The following is a 23,055-nucleotide window of genomic DNA, read 5'->3' as shown; positions in this document are numbered from 1 at the left end:
TTTTTGTCAAGAAACATTCCTAGGAATCTGGCTATTTTGACCACACAAAAAAGTTCTTCTTTGTATGTGCAGTTTAGGGTAATCTATAGTATTTCTACTGTGTGGCGAGAGCATAATGGCTTCTGTTCTAGTGTTGGACATTTTGAAACCCTATTTATCTGCCCACGGACCTATTTGGTTAAGACTATCTTGTATTTGCCCCAAGACTGTCTTGCTGATTCGATTGCCTGCTTTCCAAGTCCCACCATAGTCAGCACGCTGGGATAGATCTACCTTATTTTTGGTTAATTATAGTGTCAAGGTCGTTTACCATATGTTGCATAAAGTGGGGCTAAGCACGCTACCTTGTGGTGTACCGTTTCCTAGCTTATATATATCTGAATATTGATCCCTTACTTTTGTCAGTATCTTCCGATCTTTTAGGAAGTCTAATATCCAGTTATGTATGGGGCCAGTTATTTCGTATAGATTAAGTTTCTAGATCAAGAAATACTGCAATTAGCTGTCTATTGCATTTGCATTTTGCATTAAATCCGAGCTTGATGATTGCTTCGAGTCTGAACAATTGGTCCAGGGTGATCTTTTGTTGCGAAATCCGTTTTGTGTTTGTGCAATGTAGTTGTTGCTTTCTAGATGGTATTTTAGTCTGTCATTAATCATTGTTTCCATTATTTAGCATATGTTATCAGTTAGAGATTTGGGTCTATACGCATTGATGTCAGTTCGGGTTTTGCGAGGTTTGGGTATTGGAATGACGATATGTTTTTTTCAGCTTTTGGGTAGTTGGCCCTTCCGCCAGCCATTTATTAAGTGGATCTAGTATGATTTCGGCTATGTTTTACTGGGTTGTGTTTGTATATTTCATAGCCAGATTGGTCTTTCCCGGGTGAAGTTGAATTTTTCTTAGCAAGTGCAGTTATCCATTCTGCTATTGTGAAGTCCTCGTTTAATTTAGATTGTTTGGATCCTAGGTCGGAGAAGAGGTTTGGATACTTTCGTTCTACATTTTGGCGGTGCTCAATGGATTTTTGGGTATGGTTGGAGTTGCTGCTCATGCTTGCAAAGTGTGATGCCAAGCAGTTTGCCTTTTCTTTGTTGGTTAAATTTCCAGTCCATTGCTGGCTTTTCCCCTTTATTATTTTTATCTTGTCCCATACCTGTTTTGCGTTAGTTTTGAAGTTTATGTTAGAAAAGAAGGCTTGCCAGAATTTTTCTTTAGCATTTTGGATTATTGTTTTCATTTCTTTTTCCCTTTTTTCGTAAATCCTAAAGTCATTGGTGTGTGTTTAAATCGATTAAGGGCCTTTTAAAAAGTTTTTTGAGCTACTTTACATTCTTCGTTCCACCATGGGATGGTGGTTTAAGTTGTTGTCCTCCTGTTCTGGGTATACTTATTTTAGCTGCCTCAGTTAGAACCTTCATTACAGTTAGATCGTATTGATCGATGTTATCATTATAAAGATCTGCTAAAGTTATTGTAGAGAGGGCAGTTTTAAATTTATCCCAATCGGCTTTGTCACACCTCCACCTTGGTATGTTGTTAGTTGGGTGTGTATCTGTTATTATATTGAGGTTGAGTAGGATAGGGAAGTGATCGCTTTAAAAGGTGCTGTTTTGATCAACTTCCCAGCCTGATATATGGGCCAATTTAGGAGTGATTATGGTGAGGTCGATATCTGACCGTTGATGGGGTCTAATCTTGTTCCTCCTCCATTGTTAAGGATAAATAGATTGGATTCGGTTTTCCATTTTCAAGTAGTTTTCCAATTAGATTTTGTGTCATTCCTCCCCATATTACGTAATGGGCGTGAAAATCTCCGCATATGATAAGATCTTCTTCTTTGTCAGTGGTCAATTTCGTATAGTGATTGATTGTTGTTGTATTATCTCCCCCTGGTCATATATACGTTTAGCAGTTTTAGAGTATGCTGGTCAGCGTTAATCATGATGGTTTGAATTTCTATTTGTTCAGATGCGTCTTGGGTATGATCTGGGGCAACTTCTGGGGGTGTTTGGAAGTGAGTCAGTAACATAAATTGCTAGCCCGCCTTTTAATTTATCGTTTGTTCTATTTTTAGTTTATACAGGCGAGAATCCTGGAATTAAATGTTGTAAGCAGGTAAAGCCAGGTTTAGGTTTGTCGGAGTTTATTCTTTGGATTAGCTCGGAGATATTCTTAATGATCCCGCGGCAGTTCCACTGCCACAGTACGAAGCATTTACGTTGAGTGTGATACATATTGATTATTGATATTTACTATTGTTATGATTTTGGTATGGTTTACTATGATCTCGAGTTTTGATTGGGAAAGAATTTGTTTAATAATTTGGTTAGTACTTGATTAGTCATGTCGATTGGGACATGATCATTCTTTGTGTTGTGTACAATGCTATTAGCAAATTCACTAATGAACCGGAGGACAACATTTGTAGAGTACCTATTTGATTTGGTGACTTGCTTATTCCATTCTTCTGGTGTGCTAGTGGATATTTTTAATTGGTTTGTTTAATATATGGGTGCCTGATTATTATCATAATGCCTACTAGAAGTTATTGTGGTGAGGGGTTAGTTTGGGGAGTGCTGTTCTGCTTGTGTTAGTTTTCCTGGGTTTTTTATTCTCATTTCGGCTAGTGGTGTTTTGGTGGGTTTTTTTGTTGGGGGGGGGGGTCTATTTTGTTTGATTGGTGGTAATGTTCAGTTCTGAATATGTACTTTTTTGGGGTTGGGGTTTTCGTATTTTGAATGATATTTAGTCTTGCTTCTTTATATGATGTGTGGTTCGAATCCATATGTTGTACTATAGCAAATTCACAGGCAGTGGGGGAGGGGGGCATTCATATGATTTAGGGTAGTGAGGTCCTGTACAGTTAGCGCATTTAATTTCGCTCCTCTTGTACTGCCCATTTATTTTTGTTAGAGATAAAGATTGTGAGATTGATGGGGTGAAATATTTTTAACGGTGTCTTGGGTTTTGCTCTGTTTCTGGGGTAGGTTTTGGGTCTGGTTTGGTGTTTGACTTTGTCCCTTGTTTATCTGTTTGGTGGTTTGGTAATTGGTTTGGTAATTTCTGGTTTGGTTTTTGTGGCTTCTTATTTTGGTTTTGAATGTTTAATTCCTTTTCGTTAGTGTTGTTTGTGGTTTGATTTTGTTCATGATTGGACAATGTTAGTTGGTTTCTTGTGGATAGTGTCTCTTTGTTTAGTTCATTCATGGGCAGCTTCTCTTTACCTAAGTATGTTTGCTTATTCACTTGTGGTTTTTGTTCCAGAATTGACTATCTAAACAATCTAAGAATTCTGCTATTTCCCCTTGCTGTTCCTGTCCTAAAGTTTTGGTGTCTTCTAACGGCCCTGGAGTTTGGATGCAATGAATGTTTTCATTACTTTTTTATCTTTGAAAGTTGTGTCAAATTGCGCAGTTGCTGATTTAGAGATTGATTCTATTGCTGTATGATTTTCCTTGGTTTCTGGGTTTTGGATTTTGTAGTTTGGGGTGGGGTTATCAATTCCGTACCCAGGTTTGTTTTGGTAATTTTGATTGTGATTCGTGGTTTTCCGGTGGGTGTTAATCAAAGTTTTTGGTTGATTTGGTCTATCGAGGGTTTGACTTGTCTTATTTCTGTCCATGCTGAGTCATTAATTAGAATCTGGAGTGTGTCGTTTAGGTCAATATTTTCTGATCCTGTACCCGGGTATAATTTGGGAAAAATGAAGGGTGAGATAAAGGGAGGAGTTGAGATTGGAGTACTACTTGCGGGTTCAAATGCAGCTAGCTTGGGTGAGTTCGTCTGTTGGGGGTGGGTGGCCTTCTGACTGTAAAATGTAATGTTCTGACAAAGTTGCTAGTGGTGGTGGCTGGGCTGATGTCCATGCTCCCATTATATGCTGTGGGTTGATTCTTTGGCGTAGTTATTTCGTTGCTTCATCGGAGGTCATTATGGGTCCTGTTTAGTGTTAGGGTTTTGGCCATTTTGTTTGAATGGGTGTTTTTTTCTCCTATCCTAGTTAAATTTCGTGAATGAGGTAATATATGTTGGTTCTGGTTTAGACATGTACGAGCGTTTATTTCTTTTTCTTTTAGTTTTGTTATTTATTTATTAGTTTGTCATTAAAGTATTTATGTCTTATTTATTTATTTATTTATTTTTCAGTTTCACAGTTACTTAACATATGTTTGAGTTCTTCATATTTGGTAATGTTATATGATTCTTTATTGATAACTTCTTAAAATGATTTAAATTTAGTTTGCAATCTAAATTAATCTTGTAATCTTTCCTTATTTCTTCTTGTATAGTATACTTGGGAATTTTTTTTTTTACTGTAAAATATGTCACCATTTCAAATCTCATTTTCTTTAATACTTTCAGCAAACTGATCATCCCAAAGGTTTCTTGCAATAATAAAATATGGCCTCTTTTCTCTTTAAATATTTCTAAAACAGACTTTAGTTTTTTTCAAATCATGCAAGCCATTTACGTTTAGAGATACAATATTTAACGCCATGATAGTGATGAGTCTATTCAAAGCATTAAATATAGAAGAATCTTTTATCATTTCTCAATAGTTTTTCGTCGCATACTATTCATTTTCAGGTTAGGTACTGAATTAATCCTTCTCCTCCTCCTCTGTATTACTTTGAAATTGTCTATGTTAGTACCGTTTTCTTTACATCTCTTAGCATCGTTTGACCTCTCAACAACGTCTTCAACCACCATCCTTTCATCACCTGAATATGTCACCGATCCATCGCTACCAGTATGATTATGGATTATGTCTTGGTCAGATTATATTTCTTCACTGATCATATCAACTCTGCTTCTTTCATTTTATTCCCCTCTCCCCCCACCCCACCCCCACTATCATATATTGCATTCACAGCTTATTTTTCATCTTCGTCACTCTGTATCTGCATTATTTCTTCCCTTGTAACATCATCAACCTGCAAATTGTATGTTTCATCTCGAAGACAGCATCGGTATCCGTGAAAACTAAGCAAGCTGTTCGCTGTAATCCCCAAAGCTACGTATCCACTGCCACAAAAGAACATGCTCTCACTCACACACAAACGAGAGAGAGAGAGAGAGAGAGAGAGAGAGAGAGAGAGAGAGAGAGATTTGTATGTACTAGTGCACACATCAAAGTAATATAAATAATTGTACATTTTTCCCTTGGAACAGTTATTTTCGTATAAGGTGGTAATGCCAACCAAAACCCGAAAACTACAAATGATAGAACAGATTCAAGTTAGTGAAAATTTAAAAAATAACAATGGAAACGTGCTTGGAGAATCCTGGTATCGATCCCGGTAACTCTCGCATGCTAAGCGAGCGCTCTACCATGTGAGCTTATTCCCCTCTCATCTTACCAAATTTCATATGTCATTTACCAAGACAGCAACGGTATCCGTGTAAACTAAGCAAGATGTTCAATGTAATTCCCAAAGCTACGTACCCACTGCCACAAACGAATGCGCTCAGTCACAATCGCACACACACACACACACACACACGAGAGAGAGAGAGAGAGAGAGAGAGAGAGAGAGAGAGAGAGAGATAGGGATCTATGTACTAGTGCATATAGCACAGTAATATAAATAAATGTACATTTTTTCCCCTTGGAACAACATGGAATTTTAGTTTCAGGCAGTGATGGCAACCCAGCCCCCGAACAATATCAGTGATACAACAGATGACAGTTAAAGAAAGGTTTCACAAAAAGATCAATAATACTTGCCTGGAGAATCCGATCACTGTTCCCGGTACCTCTCGCATGCTAAGCGAGCTCTCTACCATTTGAGCTAACCCCCAACTCTTTTCAACAAGCTCCATGCGTCATCACCAAGACAGCAACGGTATCCATGAAACGCAACAAGATGTTCACTATAATCTTCGAAAAATATCGGCGAAGCAACAGTTCCAGGTTTAAAAATAGAAAGTTTAGAAAATATTTTTTAAAAATGTGGAGAATCCGGGTATCGATCCCGGTACCTCTCGCATGCTAAGCGAGCGCTCTACCATGTGAGCTAATTCCGCAACGGATTAATACAAACAAAATGTGTCATCACCAAGACAACAATGGTATCCGTATAAACGAAATAAGCTGTTCACCATAATCTTCAAAACTACTTACCTACTTCCACAAAAGAAGGCGCTCTCATCCTCATACGAGAGAGAGAGAGAGAGAGAGAGAGAGAGAGAGGAGAAGTCTCAGAGAGAATACTGGAATAGGTACTGGATATTTGAATTCGAATGCGAAATAAAGATAAAACAACAAACAAAAAAGAAAAAATATTCGACAAATTTGATCACCGATCTCTCTTTCTTGTAGTCCAGATTTGATAGTAACATATATTTGTAAATCTTTCTTTTATAGACAGTATTGGAAAACATTCGATGTGTAAAAGTATTAACACAAAATATAAATTGCGAGCTTGTAACAGAAGACTTAAAAGAGAACATGCATGGCATGCATCCCAACATGCTAAGCGAGCGCTTTACCGGGTCAGCTAATTGCCTGATTCCTGTTTATAGCATAATAAATGTGTCATCACCGAGATTACACATATCAATACTCAAGTTAATTATTATAAATAAGTTTGGAGTTAATGAACTATCTTAAAAAGATAGCTATTTTATTATCTCACATCAGAATTGTACAAGTAATAATTTTGATAATGTTGTATTTTTACATATCAATGTCCGCGAAGAATAGACACGCACTCTGTCCCGGAAACCCAAATGCATCAAAACTCTTAGATTCCATTAATGTTTTCAACCTCAAACAATCAGTTAACCAACCCACCCATAAACATGGTCACATTTTAAACTGGATCCTTCATAGACCTGATGATAACATTTTTCGTTCCTCCCTGTTATCCCATGACCTTGCATCAGATAACCTCTCCATTATATGCCATCTTTACGTATCAGTCCCTATCCCTCCACCTTTATCTGCTTCTAAGAGAAATCTCCGTATGAGAAATATAACCAAACTAATGCACGACACCCAAGCTAAACTAACAACTTGCTTACCTCCTACTGCAGAACAACTTGATAACTGCCTGATTTGATTGCTTGAAATGAAGCGATTTCTATTGGCCACTCTCGTAATGGTCATTTTATGAATATTAGTAATAGGGTTTCTTTTGAATCTTGTATTCTTACACGGTGTAATGGTTATTTAATGATTAATAGGGGATCAAGGTTTCTATTTTATCATGTATTCTGGCTCACTTGTAATGGTCATTTGATGAATAAGATGAGAAAGGTTTCTATTTGGTATTGTATTCTTGCAGTCCTGTAATGGTTATTTATTTATCCTCTTTCATTCATTTGTAAATTCATTTATTTCATAATTCTCCTATTTGTATCTGTTTTCATTTCATTCATTCATTTCATTTCATTCATTCATTTCATTCATTCATTCATTCATTCATTCACTCTGGTAAACCAATGCTTCAAAAAATGCAACGTATAAATGTGTAATCAGGGAAGATAAAATTCCTAGGAATGTTCTTTGACAACCACCTCACATGGAAACAGCACATTGAACAACTCACCCAGAATTGTGACAAAGATCTCAATTTACTCAGGAACATCACAGGGACTGACTGGGGACCCAAGCAGGAAACCCTCCTCACGATATATAAAACCCTAATTAGATCAAAACTGGATTGCGGTTGCCAAGCATATAACTCGGCTAAGCAACCTGTACTACAAAAACTTGACACTATCCAGAGAAAAGCCTTACTATTATGGACAGGAACACTCCCCTCAGCATCATTAGAAGAACTACAAACACTAACAGGAGAACTACCTTTAACATTACGTAGGCAATAACTGCTCCTCCGATACTCCATTCGATTAGATACCCACCCAGACAACCATCCCAACAAAATAGCTATAAATAAGTGTAAATTTGTCTTCAAACCGAAAATCATACCCAACACACCAAGTGGCAAAAGTAATCCTTGAACTAAGAGAAAAGATACCTCTACTTAAAAAAAAGGTAACAAACAATACAGACCAGAACAAATCACCATGGTTACAAAAACCACCAAGGAGTAACACTGAAGCTACCAAATTAGGCAATAAAGAAGGACAAGAAAACTTACTAAAACCTGTACTGGTAAACGAAATCAACCAAAAATACCCGTACTATGTTAAAATATATACCGATGGATCAAAAACAAACAACCCAACAAGAACAGCAGCAGCAATAGTCATCACTGAATTCAATATACAAACGGGATCCAAATTACCTGACTATTGCTCCATTTACACCACTGAATTCTCGGCAACACTTGAATCACTAAAAGTACAGCGTTAATTCTACACATATTTAATGTACATCACATACAAATACACATACTTGCAATTCCAACGCAGTTAAGATTGACTATAAGCAACGATGTATTGATGGAATGAATGAACTCTGTACAGCCCTGTCCAGTGTGTTCGCTACAAAATGCAGTTCTTAATATTTTGCGACTAATAACAATCTCCTTTGCAAATTTATAAGTTGCTTGTTTTAGTTTTCGAACTCATTAATTAATTAATTTTCATTAATTTTGATTAAATAAATATAATACAGAGATATGTTTCAAAAACGAAAGATGGTGTAAATGAAGAAAGTAGAGCACTACAAACACAGCACAGTAACTCCGTGAACATTGAAGGCGCTGCCTTTCACATACCGGCAAGCAGGGCCGGCCTTAGGCCGATTAAACCAATTTGGACTATTTGGGCCCTGCGCTTACAGGGACCCCACGTGTTATTAATGTTTAAAAGTATATCGACAGAAAGTAATTTTAAAGCGATGGAAAAAAATTTAAGTTCAATATCATATAAAACTTGTTTAAATGTTTATTTGCAGATGTCGTATTCACATGGGGCCCAAGACTAAATCCAGGGAGGCCACGCCTAAATGACTCAAATCGGGCCCCGCGTTTGCTAAGGCTATTCTTATCGGCTAGCATATTTAAGGAGTTGGAAATATAAACTAAGTGAAATAAGCAACTGGCAAGAGGTAATATAAACATTTAAATGTACAATTCATCTAAGTCATTATTTGATTTCGATAAGATGACATTGACGAGTTCGTGTTTATTCAGAGCTGCTTGCAGCGGTTGATAGCTGTCTTAACAAATTTCAGTACCAGAAATGAACTGGTCCTCCAAGAACTGATACGTTGTCAAGATGGCGCTGTCCAGAATTCCATGGAATAATTTGTAACAGTTCCAGTAGAATATTAGAGTCTTTAAAAAGGAGCACCTTCCATTTCTATGAAGAGTCAAAACAAATGGTTTTCCTCTAAAAAAATATGTATGTACAAGATAAAACATGTATGGATACTTATATCAGGAACACAATAAGTATGAATGACTCAAAAAAATCGGAATGAATCTGATTGCATAACTTTCTCCTTATATACACCCTATATTGCGACTGTACTTCGCAACATACCCCACGTGACAGCATATACTATTGATTTTATGTGAAGTAAGCACATTCACGTAACCTAGCACAACCAATGGGAAGCCGAAGAATGATTCTCGAAACATCGATATTCCGCCAGTCACAAAGAAACCACGCCACAGACGCTATGTATAGTCTTATTTTTAAGACTATTATTACTAATTGCTAACACATATATAACCATCTATTTATAGATCATAAGAAGTACTATACTCAAGCCACATAGGCCAGAATGAAATAAAGATATTCTGTACACAATACAGTCATGAATAAGAATTATAAGAATTATATAAAATCATGTACCAGGAATAACAAAAAATATAGGTATACACACCAGTATGCTAAAAGTACATTAAGAATAATAACAATTTATAGACAAAGATTGCAACAGCTTGCGATTTCGAATTGTTGTGTTATTCCAAGTTGAAACCAACATGTAGAATGCCTCTATCATTCATGTGATAACCATAAAGACTCAATGTACTAATTCATTCCTATTGTAAACCTTTGCAAAGATCATGCTACTAAAACTTCAATAACTTTAAATTGTTCAGTCCTCATGATTAAACCTATACTTATCAAGATATATGCATACTAGATGACAGTTTCTGTATGGAGAAAACCATACTAGATGACAGTTTCTCTATGGAGAAAACCATACTAGATGACAGTTTCTGTATGGAGAAAACCATACTAGATGACAGTTTCTGTATGGAGAAAACCATATGAGCTGCTGTATTTTCTAGAACTATGTGTGTTTGAAATGTATGCTTTCAATACCACACCAAAGACTCAGGTGTTCATTTCAGTAATGAGTGTTTCAAACTGAAATCTGTTAAACTGAAATTCCATTAATAAAACAATGTCTCTATTTTTCCAGTTACAACTAGGATAAAATCTCGAAAGATTATTTTTTTTAATATTAAAATCTAACTTTCATTATCAGTCAGTCCTGGCCACCGAAACTGATATATACTATATTTCATCAACAACTATTTCTATATCATTAGTACAGTGAGTCATTAAGAGATAACTTTTTCTGATGATACACTATATACAAAGCAACAAATCAAACTGACCATTTAATAAAAGATGTAACACCATGTTGGCTCTGTTGTAGACTACTGACATGTCAGAACTTGTTTGTAAATCGTGTCACATCGACATAGTGCTAGTCCCACGAAATGATGTGCATATTTACTCACTGCTTTACAATCATGTTTTCTTGGCATTATTTCTCGCAATCCACCATCATCCATTTGGAATATCTTTACTTTTGTCTTTTCTTATTTGTTACATTTCATAATCAATTGGGGCCCCGAGTGGCCGAGTGGTCTAAAGCGCTGTCCATTAAGGATCAGAGCCATCTCACCTCTGTCTGCATGGGTTCGAGTCTCGGATTCAGCCAATGTGGGTATGTGAGAAAGCTTGCCAGTAGCTTCTCGTGGGTCGGTGGTTCTCTCCGGGGTTTTCCCGGGTTCTTCCTCCACCATTAATACTGGCCGCCATGTATAGCCTATCATGTGCTGAAAAATGGCGTTAAACCCTACAACAAGAACAAAAAAATCATAATCAATTTGGTATAGGTATCCCCTTTTTCTTTGTAATATTTCTCACAATCCACCCTAATTCAATTGTAGTAGATTTACTTTCACTTTTCTTGGCAATATTTCTCGCAATCCATCACAAAAATTCATTTGGAATAGCTTTGCTTTGATCTTTATTTGGTATTATTTCTTGCAATCCAGCATATTCCATTTGGAGTAGCTTTACTTTTGTCTTTCTTTGGCATCATTCTTCTCAATCCATCATAATCCATTTGGAATAGAATTAATGGTGCAGTTATTTGCCCTTATTTTTCTTATTCTTTTTTTAAAAATTAACTGACATTGTTTTTTTTCCACCTATCTCGTGTTGTAGTTTTCCTAATTTTCTAATAGGTTTTGATGCAGGTTTGACAAAACTTTTTGACATTATTGTTTTCCTAATTCTTCTGATATTTGTTTCTTTGATGTAGATTGAGCTAACAACCTTATTTCTTTGTGATTGTTTATTGGTTTCGTTTTCATTGTGCCAGTCCACAAAAAGGTATATATTATATTGTATAGTAAGATATTCTGACAAAGTCACAAACAAATGTAAAATAAATTCAAACAGCAAATATATAGGTCTGTTATAAGAGACAAAATGCAAAACGAAATATTTCATTAAAAATGTCTTATCCTAGGCACAAATATTTGTTATTTTTGTTTTGTGAAAGGTGATTAAACAAAAGATCAGAATATAGATTATGGGGAGAATATTGCCAGAAATCTACTACACAATTATATCATGCTGGTTATATACTCATACATTTTATCATGGTTATTTTTAAACTATAAAATTTCTCAATTATTATATTATACAAATATTTTTTTTCCCTCTAAAATCTGTTCATCATAGCAAATAAATACATTCCAAATTTTTCTATTCATTTATAACAAGTAACGATTACATTGGTCAGTGGCAAAGAATTACAACAATTAGATGAAAACGTACTAAGATGAAACTAAATAAGCTTTATTAACCAACTACATGACAACAAAATATAAACACTGTTATGTTCTAATATTGCTAATGACAAGACGTTTCCATTTAAACTTGGAAATGAACAATATATAATAACAAACGATGATGATAAGAAACCTATACATTACACAACGTCTGGTGGTTAACTTATCAAAATAAATTGCTATCATCAATTAAAGATTGGAATATATTACCAGCTTCCTCATAATATACAATAAATGAATAAAAAGGTAAATGTGACCTTCTATATGTGCATGTATTGCTTCAAAGAAATTTAAATTACTGAAATTACTTAAAATTTTTCCTGAACACACATAATGTAAAAACAAACTTATGGTAGAGATAAGCTAATTTAAACACAAAAATATTTAGTACCAAAACATTCCATGAAAGAAATTGGTGTGACATTAGATCATGATGAGACATCCACCATTAAACATGGTGGCAGACACATAAGTGATCATGTCTGAAGCATAATGTTTCAAAACACAAATGGGAAATATCCCATTGCTGACCATAATATTCTATAAATGTTAAATTGTATGAACTGAATATATCTGTCTAAATATTAACGAATGTGCAAACCACTCCATCTAGCATACTCAAATCCACATACTCAATAATACTGCACCCAACCCCATTTAGGTTAACACATTCCATATCTGAAAGTGTGTTTAGTATTAGACTGAAAGTCGATCTACAGTATACAAAATCTTGAAATTGCCAAGATAGCAGAGGGTTTTACTAGCACAAAGTGAACTTATTGGCAAAACTGACAGTACAAGAAAGTTCTTATTATGATGTTGTTAATGAGTATATCTTGAGGCGTTATTAGTTGATAGCTGAGGTATATCAATAAAGCTTAATAAATTGTAGAATGTGAACAAATGTAAAATGCGGCAGGCAGACAAAACAAACCACAAAAAGCAAGCAACTACCGGTATTTGATATCTGGTGCTCAGCGGAAATGGTTGAATAAGAGTATGATAACCTCAGGTAGCTCATATTAACTGAACAGCTAAAGAGACGCTTCCACAGTTATGTCAAGACCAATCACAATTAACAAAAGGCATGAACTTTGGAAGATACTGGTTGTAAGGCTGATGATCACTCCTTGACTCAGAAGAAACATCATTTCTGATAGACACTGGTTGAAAAATAAGCAACATAATCAAAACAGCTATATCAAATGCTCTTATTTCGAAGAGGTCAAGTTAAAGGTCTTATTCTGAAATCAATACATTTGTTTAGTCATGCAAACACAAGACTGACTCTATTTTTGATACTTAATTACTAATCATTTCAGAAGGTTCTATATCACTTATTTAAGTTATTGGTTATTGTACCAAGTGTATGCAAATTAACGTATCAAGGGACACAGAAGTTCTCAGAAACTTTTGTTATCAGGAAATTTGCCTTTGTATGAGTGAACAGCTCCAGTGACCTAGTGGTTAGAGAGTCAGCCTCGCATGCAGGAGGTCGCTGGTTTGAAGCCCTGTCGAGTCATACCAAAGATAAATAAAAATGGTACTAGCAGTTGCTTTGCTGGGTGCTCAGCATTAAGAGTTTGTGTTATGACTGGTTGGCCTGGTGTCAGGATAATATGACTGGATGGGGCATTATGCTACATGTCTGTGGCATGATGCCCAAGTGCTAGACATCACTATAAGCTGTCACACTGCAGACATCATAGTGATATGACTGAAACATTGTTAAAGCTATGTCAGAAACCCAAATCTCACACACACACACATGCCTATATCGAAGATGTCTTCTTCTAGTGAAAGTGTTTTGATTCTGGAAGTATAGTGCAACTTTTAATGTTCCTCTCCACTGTGTCAATTTGGCATTAGACTAAGTTCTCGGACCTAGGACTGTTGGAGGAGCGATTCTTTGCCAGTAGAAAGCATTCATTTATTACTAGGCAATAAATTAGCTGGAGATAAGGTCATGGCTAATTCATTAGTAATGACAAACCTTTTTCCAAACAAAACATTGATCCTGTTGAGATTAACATGCCTGATTTGTATCATTCTTGAGCAATTTCCAGCGTGATGGCAGAAAAAGTACCAGAAAATGACACTGAGCAGGAAATTATTCCTTTGGCTGACATTTATTGGTCAGTCTTTAAGATAAGGCCACCTTTGCTAGTGGTATTATTGATCAATCAACAGGTATTGATCACAATGATCCTCTTTTTTACTACTCATTATTTCTGTTCTAATCAGAGTGCCACAGGACAAACTCTCATTGTCAAACAGGAGCAAGATAAACAGAACTCCTGTTTCAGAGTACTATTAGTGAAACTGTAATGTTTCTAAAGGCTGTTGATTTTGTTACACTTATCAAATGGTAGGAAAGCCTAACTGAAACCTATTCCTGCATTTGATGAACCATTTGAAGAATATGATACAGTCTTATTGTTTTGATACAGGAAAGGACTGGGATGAAGGTGATCATTTGTCACTGTTTGCTGTTACGGAATCAGCTGAAGAGTCCTTGGGCTTCGAGTCCTTTTAAACTGGTTTTTAGGCATACTGAATGTGGGGCATTGATGTTATTAAATGTATGTGGGGCACTGATGTTATTAAATGTCTGTGGGGCATTGATGTTATTAACTGTCTGTGGGGCATTGATGTTTTTAAATAATAAACATCTTTCAAATGAAGATTTAAAGATGATTCTTCTTGACTATGTTTCTGATTCAAGTTCTCAAAGGCTTGTGAAGTTGTTGTTGTTGTTGTTGTTGTGGGGTTTAATGTCACTTTTCAGCACAAGATAGGCTATACATAGTGGCCAGTATAACTGGTGGAGGAAGAACCCAGAAAACCCCCTGGAAGAACCACTGACCCACTATAAGCTACTGGCAAGCTTTCTCACAGCTTGTGAAGTAGTAAGAACTAATCTTAACTCTGCTCAATCATAAATGAAGTTAATATATGACAAAAATGCACAGAAAAGGAGTCCTTAAGGTGGTGATATAGTTCTGGCTCTCTTGCCCATACCTTAAAATTGTCTTAGGGTTAACTTTATGGTCTTTTTTAATTGAAAAGAAAATAAATGCCTATATTTATGTCATTAAGACTCATAGGATGTGGAAACAGAAACAACTTTGTCATAAAAAATATGCTAAACAGTATTTGATTGAGATAGTTATTCAGTCAACTTAGCTGTACCCTCTCGTGTCTCTTCAGTCTTCCACAATTACTAAATATTTCACTGCACACTTCACATTTAAATGGTTTTTCTCCAGTATTTATCCTCATGTCTACTGTCATTGAATATTTTATTACATTCTTCACATTTAATTGGTTTTTCACCAGTATGTGTGCGCATGTGCTTCTTCAGATCTCCCTTGTAATTAATATTTGTTACATACTCAACACTTAAATGGTTCTTCTCCAATATGTATATGCATTTACTTCTACAGATCTCCCTTGTACTTAATATTTGTATTGCATACTTAACACTTAAATGTGGTTTTTTTCCTGTATGTATACACAGGTGCTTCTTCAGATTTCTGAGGTAATTAAATTTGTATATCATACTTCACATTTAAATGGTTTGTCTATAGTGTGTATATGTGTGTGCCAGTTCAAAGTTTAAATGTTTTTTCTCCATGTATGAATATTCGTGTGCCTTCTGAAATGTCTACAGTCAGTAAAACTTGTATTGCATACTCCACATTTAAATGGTTCTTCTCCTGTATGTGTCCTCGTGTCTCACACGATTGTCATCCTTACTAAACATTCTATTACATACTTAACACTTAAATGGTTTTTCTCCAGTATGCATCTTCATGTGCTTTTTCAAACCTCCGCTCTCGCTAAACCTTTTCTTACATATTTCACATTTATATGGTTTTTCTCCAGTGTGTATCCTTGTGTGTCTTTCTAAATATCCACGGTCACTGAACTTTTTATTACATACTTCACACGTAAATGGTTTTTCTCCAGTGTGTATCCTTGTGTGGGTTTTCAAATTTCCAGAAACACTGAACCTTTTATTACATACTCCACATTTAAATGGTTTCTCTCCAGTGTGTATCCTCATGTGGCGTTTCAAATTTCCACGGAAACTGAACCTTTTATTACATACTCCACATTTAAATGGTTTTTCTCCAGTATGTATAGTCGTGTGCTTTTTTAAAATTCCATGGTCACTAAAACTTTTATTACATATTCTACATTTAAATGGTTTTTCTCCAGTGTGTATCCTCGTGTGGGTTTTCAAGTTTCCACTAAACCTGAAACTTTTATTACATACTTCACATTTAAATGGTTTTTCTCCAGTATGTGTCCTCATGTGTCTCACACGATTGTCATCCTTACTAAACATTCTATTACATACTTCACACTTAAATGGTTTTTCTCCAGTATGCATCTTCATGTGCTTATTCAAACTTCCACTCTCGCTAAACCTTTCCTTACATATTTCACATTTATATGGTTTTTCTCCAGTGTGTATCCTTGTGTGTCTTTTCAAATTTCCACGGTCACTGAACTTTTTATTACATGCTTCACATGTAAATGGTTTTTCTCCAGTGTGTATCCTCGTGTGGGTTTTCAAATTTCCACGAAAACAGAACCTTTTATTACATACTTCACATTTAAATGGGTTTTCTCCAGTATGTATAGTCGTATGCCTTTTCAAAGTTCCACGGTCATTAAAACTTTTATTACATACTCTACATTTAAATGGTTGTTCTCCTGTATGTGACCTCATGTGTATCAGCATATTTGCACCCCGACTAAACATTCTATTACATACGACACACTGAAATGGTTTTTCTCCAGTATGCATCTTCGGAAGATTTCCACCTTGACTAAACATTTTATTACATACTTTACTCCTTAATATTTTTTCTCCACTATGTTCCATCATCTGCTTATTCCGATTTCCACTACAAACTAGGCCTAACTGTATCCCCACATACTTCACGTTGAAATGGTTTCTCACGAGGTACCATGTTTTTGTGTACTTTTAGCTTGACCACTCCAATTCGGCGCAATCCGAACGCGTATGATTATATATTGTTTCACTCTTGGGTAATCTGTAGTCCCACAATGTAAGATATAGCACATGCTCGTTTTGTCTTAGTGATATGTCGAGGTATATTATTGGACAATAAAATGTCTTGAAACGGATCGCACAGAACAGTGACGTCAAAACTGCTTCTTAAAAACTGAGCATGCGCAATTTTAGTTACAACAAGAGATCGACCGACACTGTTAATTGCTAAAAATATTTATAGCTTGCAGACTCATCTGCAGAAGGTAGGACAAATAAACCGGCTTTTGAACTACGATATAAATAGCCGAACACAATGAAAAGATTGCATCTATCCCTGAAAAGCGAAAAAATCGCGGTGCTTCAAGACATTGTTGCTTTGGACTTTGTAATAGCGATAGTAGCTATTCAGATCGTTTATATATGACGTGTATATTTTGGATCCCATTTCCAAAACGGATAATAGGTGTTATGTGCGTGCTTGTAGAAGGTGAACTTTTACTACTGACAAAATCACAAGATGGACATATGTCTGCAGTAAACATTTTGTAGGTGAGAATAGACCAATGACGGATCATGCCGACCCTATCCCAGCAACACTTACACCAAATCAGGTTCGTCATTTACATCTATTCAGACTCTAGAACATGTTCGATTAACATCGGGGTGGGGGATGTTTTTAACCAATAGATGTGCTAGTAATGCAAAGCCTTTCAGTTCCGTGATACAGGGGCGGATCCAAGAATGAAACATAGGGGGTCTAGATAAATAACTAAAAGTACACAAGAGCTCAAACTTTAAAGAGTATATATATATATATATATATATATATATATATATATATATATATATATATATACGAATATACAACAAAAGTAAGAAAACACTTAAGATTTAATGAACTGAATATCTTTATTGCAAATAGACCAGTTATATATATATATATATATATATATATATATATATATATATATATATATATATATATTGAGTCCTGCCTACTCACTCATTTTTATACTTCAGAATTATATATAGGCCTGCTCAATGCAAAGGGGAGGGGTACTTAGGGTCCCGCCATCAACTGAGATATCAGAAGAAAAATTATATTTTAACAATAAATCCATGTCTACCAAACTTTATAAAATTCCAAAACCAAATAAGGAATTATTCAAAAATGTTACCAGTACTCTGGAACTTTGCTCCGGAATACTCAATAGCAATCCAGTGCATTAGAAATACCAACTCTATTTCTTCTTCCAAACCCTATATATATATATATTGTTGTTGTTGTTCTAGGGTTTAACACCATTTTTCAGCACAAGATAGGCTATACATGGCGGCCAGTATAACTGGTGGAGGAAGAACCCTGGAAAACCCAGGGAAGAACCACCGACCCACGAGAAGCTACTGGCAGGCATTCCCACATACCCACGTTAGCCGAGCCTTGGACTCGAACCCACGCAGTATATATATATATATATATATATATATATATATATATATATATATATATATATATATTGTTGTTGTTGTTCTAGGGTTTAACACCATTTTTCAGCACAAGATAGGCTATACATGGCGGCCAGTATAACTGGTGGAGGAAGAACCCTGGAAAACCCAGGGAAGAACCACCGACCCACGAGAAGCTACTGGCAGGCATTCCCACATACCCACGTTAGCCGAGCCTTGGACTCGAACCCACGCAGTATATATATATATATATATATATATATATATATATATATATATATATATATATATATATATATATATATATATGAATGATGATAAAACTGAGGCCATTCTGATCACAACAGAAAGACTTTCTCATTCACATTCTTTACCTCAAACAATTAATATCAGCAACACCAACATTAAATTCACACAATCAGTATGAAACCTAGGTATTACTCTGGACAGTACTGTCACATTGCACCAACATATCATGAACATATGCAAGGCTGCATATCTTGAGCTGAGACGCATCAGCTCAGTTCGCAAATATCTTTCAGTTCATGCCACTAAAATACTTGTGTGTACATTAGCCCTTTCAAGACTGGACTATTGTAACTCAGTTCTGTCTGGTTCATCTCAATATCTGCTCCAGAAACTTCCAAAAGTTCAAAACACAGCTGCTCGGATCATACTTAGAGTTCCACGATCAGAGCACACCTCCCTGCTGCTCTGTACCCTACACTGGCTATCCATTCGATCCAGAATCAAACACAAAATTTGTTCTCTGTGCTACGTTTCACTGTCGGACTCTAGTCCAACATACCTATCCGACCTCACCCATGTGTACACACCAGCAATATACTTACGCTCCTCTTCTGACAATCGTACACTCATTATTCCCCCTATGAAAACAAAGTCATATGGACAGCGCTCTTTTGCATACCAGGGACCAGCAATGTGGAATGAATTGCCCACTGAACTTAGACACAAAGACACAGTGATCACATTCAAGAGTGCTCTCAAAACTCACTTGATTCGACTGCAAGAACAAACTGAAAGACCTACTAATGTTTCCTACGTTAAATATTCTCAGCATGTTTTTTTTAATGTTTTCTAGTTTCATGGTGTTTGTTTTTGTAATCATATAATTATATGATTTTTATCTTATATGTGTTTTCTAATGTTGTAAAGCACTTAGAGCTTATAAAGATTAGGCGCTATACAAAGTCCTCATTATATATATATATATATATATATATATATATATATATATATATATATATATATATATATATATATATATATATATATATTATGAAGAAAGAGTTGTATTTGTCGGAAAAGAATTTATCCGTAGGAATGAGATTTATCCGTAGACTTTTATGAGATGGATTCTTTTCGTAAACTCTAAGTCAAGCTGGTTCCAAAACCCAACGGAGAGAGAGAGAGAGAGAGAGAGAGAGACGAAGTTCAGTCATCTTGAAAGAAGTGTCACTTGATGTTGTTGTAAATACAGCTACATGTTGGGGAATCTTGGCATGCGAGAGTACTCGGGGTCGAGCTGTAAAGACAAAAGTCTGTTTGAGTTTCTGGCCAGCAAAACTTTATTGAAATACTCAACATATAAACTTACATTTCAATATCAAACTACAACAAGCTCAATTTGCGGATATAAGAAATAAATATAAAAGTACGATCTTCTTTCACTTACCAACATTATACATTGTATAATATCTGCCGTTTAGAATGTAATACAGATAATTAAATATCGAATAAATTCACGATAGCAAAAGAATTCTAGAATTCAATATTTCAGACCAATATCGTAATTGAAATATATTTTACTGAATTTATTCTAAAATGTCAACATATTAAACTCTGTTATTTAAAGAGTATTTTATTTCTAAATTTACTATTACTGAGTATGAAGTTGGTAGCGAACGTTGCTTTTACTATAATCAATAATATAATTATAAGCAAATATGAGTTCTTCACACAGTTAAACTTTCCAATGCATAATATTAAAGAATAACAAAGAAATATTAAAATAATCTAATGTTTAAACATACTGATGTTAGGTTAACATCTTAACACTAAAAATTCTTATAACACTAAAAGTCTTATACTATGAAAAATTGTACATAGATCATAATCTTATCTGTAAAGACAAAAGTCTGTTTGAGCTTCTGGCCAGCAAAACTGGTGTCAGCCCGTGGCTGGGGCTTTATATACCGGTTTCTTAAGACAAAGCCAAATATGGCGCGCGCCTAGCTCTTTGCGTTGGCCAGAATCTCAAAGTGAGGCTTCGTAGTCTCTTACAGATTATTGTCTAGGTCTATGTACATTATTACTTAGGTACTTCTGCAAGATCAGCGCATTTGCCCTCTAGAAGAATCTTTGGAATCTGTCTACTTCATCTATTTATGTAACCTAGTGAATGTACTTTTTTTCTGACTTGAGATACAGGGCAATGTATGTATAAGACGGTTCGTACTTGATCATAAGGGCACAATCATTGTTAAATAGTACACAATCATAATACCGAAATAAATAGATTCAATTTCAATATATTTTAATAGAAAATTACTTTCAATATAATTTAATCAAAACTTACTCTTAATACAATTTAGAGAAAATTTCAATCTTGATACTTGTACTAAAACTGTATGTCCTAATATATATATATATATATATATATATATATATATATATATATATATATATATATATATATATATATATATATATATATATATATATATTATAAAATAAACAACACCAACACGTAGAAAGTGTGACCGGTTTCGCTTTAATGCTTTATCAGACTGAATTCAAACCGAATTCAATATTATTGCTTACGTCATTAAATATGTTGTTTCTAAGTGAAATTTAAATATTTCATATTATTTTACTTTGCAGAAAATCTTAATTGGTAAAAGTATAATCTAATAACATAAAAATAAGTTTACTAATTCTTTAAAAGTGAATAATGAATTTGTAAATAAATTTTCGATATAATATGATTAATTATTTATAAAATACTTGATAGTAAGCGTTATGCACACCATATTTTTTATTATATAAATTGAGTTCTGATAACTTCTTTAACAGTTGTAAAGATTATATTAGTATATATATATTCTATATATTTATCTTTATAATTTTGTTTTATTTTATTAATTAATTGTTGTTTTTTGTGTTTTTTCTTCTCTTTTCTCTTTTTTTTATATCTGTTCTATATATTTATTTTCTATACCTCTAATTAGTGTGCATTATACATAATACAAATATAACTAAAACTGTTTATCTCTATTTATTAATAAATTATATATATATATATATATATATATATATATATATATATATATATATATATATATATATATATATATATATATATATATATATATATTGGCTTGAGAGATGCAGTTCAAATATATAAATTCCTTTGATTCAGAGCCTAAAGGTAAATTAGCTAAAATCATTTCACATATCGGTAGAAGTGATCTACGCTAGTGGCATACAAATATTCAATAATGTTAAGAACGTCTTGCTATTTTTCCAATTTAAGTAATAAATATATTATTTTTACTTTAAGAAAAACACAAAATGGTAACAAAAAGTCTATTCAATCTTACTTTGGAGTTCAGCAATTACACGTGACTAGAGTGCAGTTTTTAACAAAAATAGACTGTACAAAATTAATATATCCATTTAAGTCATGTAAAATAAATACTACACTTTTATTATTTTGTTTTAAATATAATGTATGCCTTAATGTGTATTTCTAAAGCCCCAAAGTATGTTAAGATAATACTGTATATATACTATCATGATAAATATAAGGACTTAATAATCCTAAAAATGTTTTATTTGTCCAGAATTTAGACTGACACGAAGACTTGCAAGAAACAGTTGTTGTTTTTTTTTTGTCATATCGGATCTAACATTTTTGGGATTTTTTTTTAATTGCTCAGTCTGCTTGGCATTCAATTTTTCCACCTTGGAACTGGTGATCACTGCAAAATTATTTCTGTAATAAAACTTTAACTTCATTCAATGGGAATTTTGAAATTTCTTTAATTCTTTCAATAACTTTTATGTATTCCTTGAGCCTGTTATTGCCAAAGCTTACATTTTGTTTAGTGTACAAAATATATATCACAAAAGGTATGAATGACGTAGCAGGTATGTGGGCTACATTACAGAAAACCTCTTTTTATTATACAGGATATGCGTAGCGGCTACCTATGAATATGTAACTTGCACTTGCAATTATTTCTAAACAAACTTACACTCCCGTTCTTTGTTTCTCAGTATACCTCTGCCACTGTGGATATTGTGATCCAAAGCAGATAACTCATCCCTAACCCGATACACGGGAGGGGTATATGAAAATCTCTTGGCACAGTACACCTGGATGTGCTGTTGAAAAACTTCAAGCTCAGCAGTGCTTCTGCAATTATCAAAAATATGTACCTTGTAACATGTGCTAACAGATTAATATAATTATTAAATAATCATTACTGATGGCAAATTTTGCATAC

General features: G+C 34.5%; 1 protein-coding gene across 1 annotated transcript; it reads right to left on the bottom strand.

The window, feature by feature from the left end:
* Positions 1-8,845: 8,845 nt before the first annotated feature.
* Positions 8,846-17,208, bottom strand: LOC149781527 (uncharacterized). The gene has a single exon (XM_089935620.1). The coding sequence runs from the start codon at positions 16,925-16,927 to the stop codon at positions 15,806-15,808; it is 1,122 nt and encodes a 373-aa protein (XP_089791746.1). The 5' UTR covers positions 16,928-17,208; the 3' UTR covers positions 8,846-15,805.
* Positions 17,209-23,055: the final 5,847 nt, after the last annotated feature.

Source organism: Sinohyriopsis cumingii, chromosome 15 (genome assembly GCF_028554795.1).
Source record: "Sinohyriopsis cumingii isolate HCF-2022 chromosome 15, ASM2855479v2, whole genome shotgun sequence".
Classification (NCBI taxonomy): domain Eukaryota; kingdom Metazoa; phylum Mollusca; class Bivalvia; order Unionida; family Unionidae; genus Sinohyriopsis; species Sinohyriopsis cumingii.
Note: the sequence above shows the minus strand (reverse complement) of the source record. Positions and strands in the feature narration are given on the sequence as shown.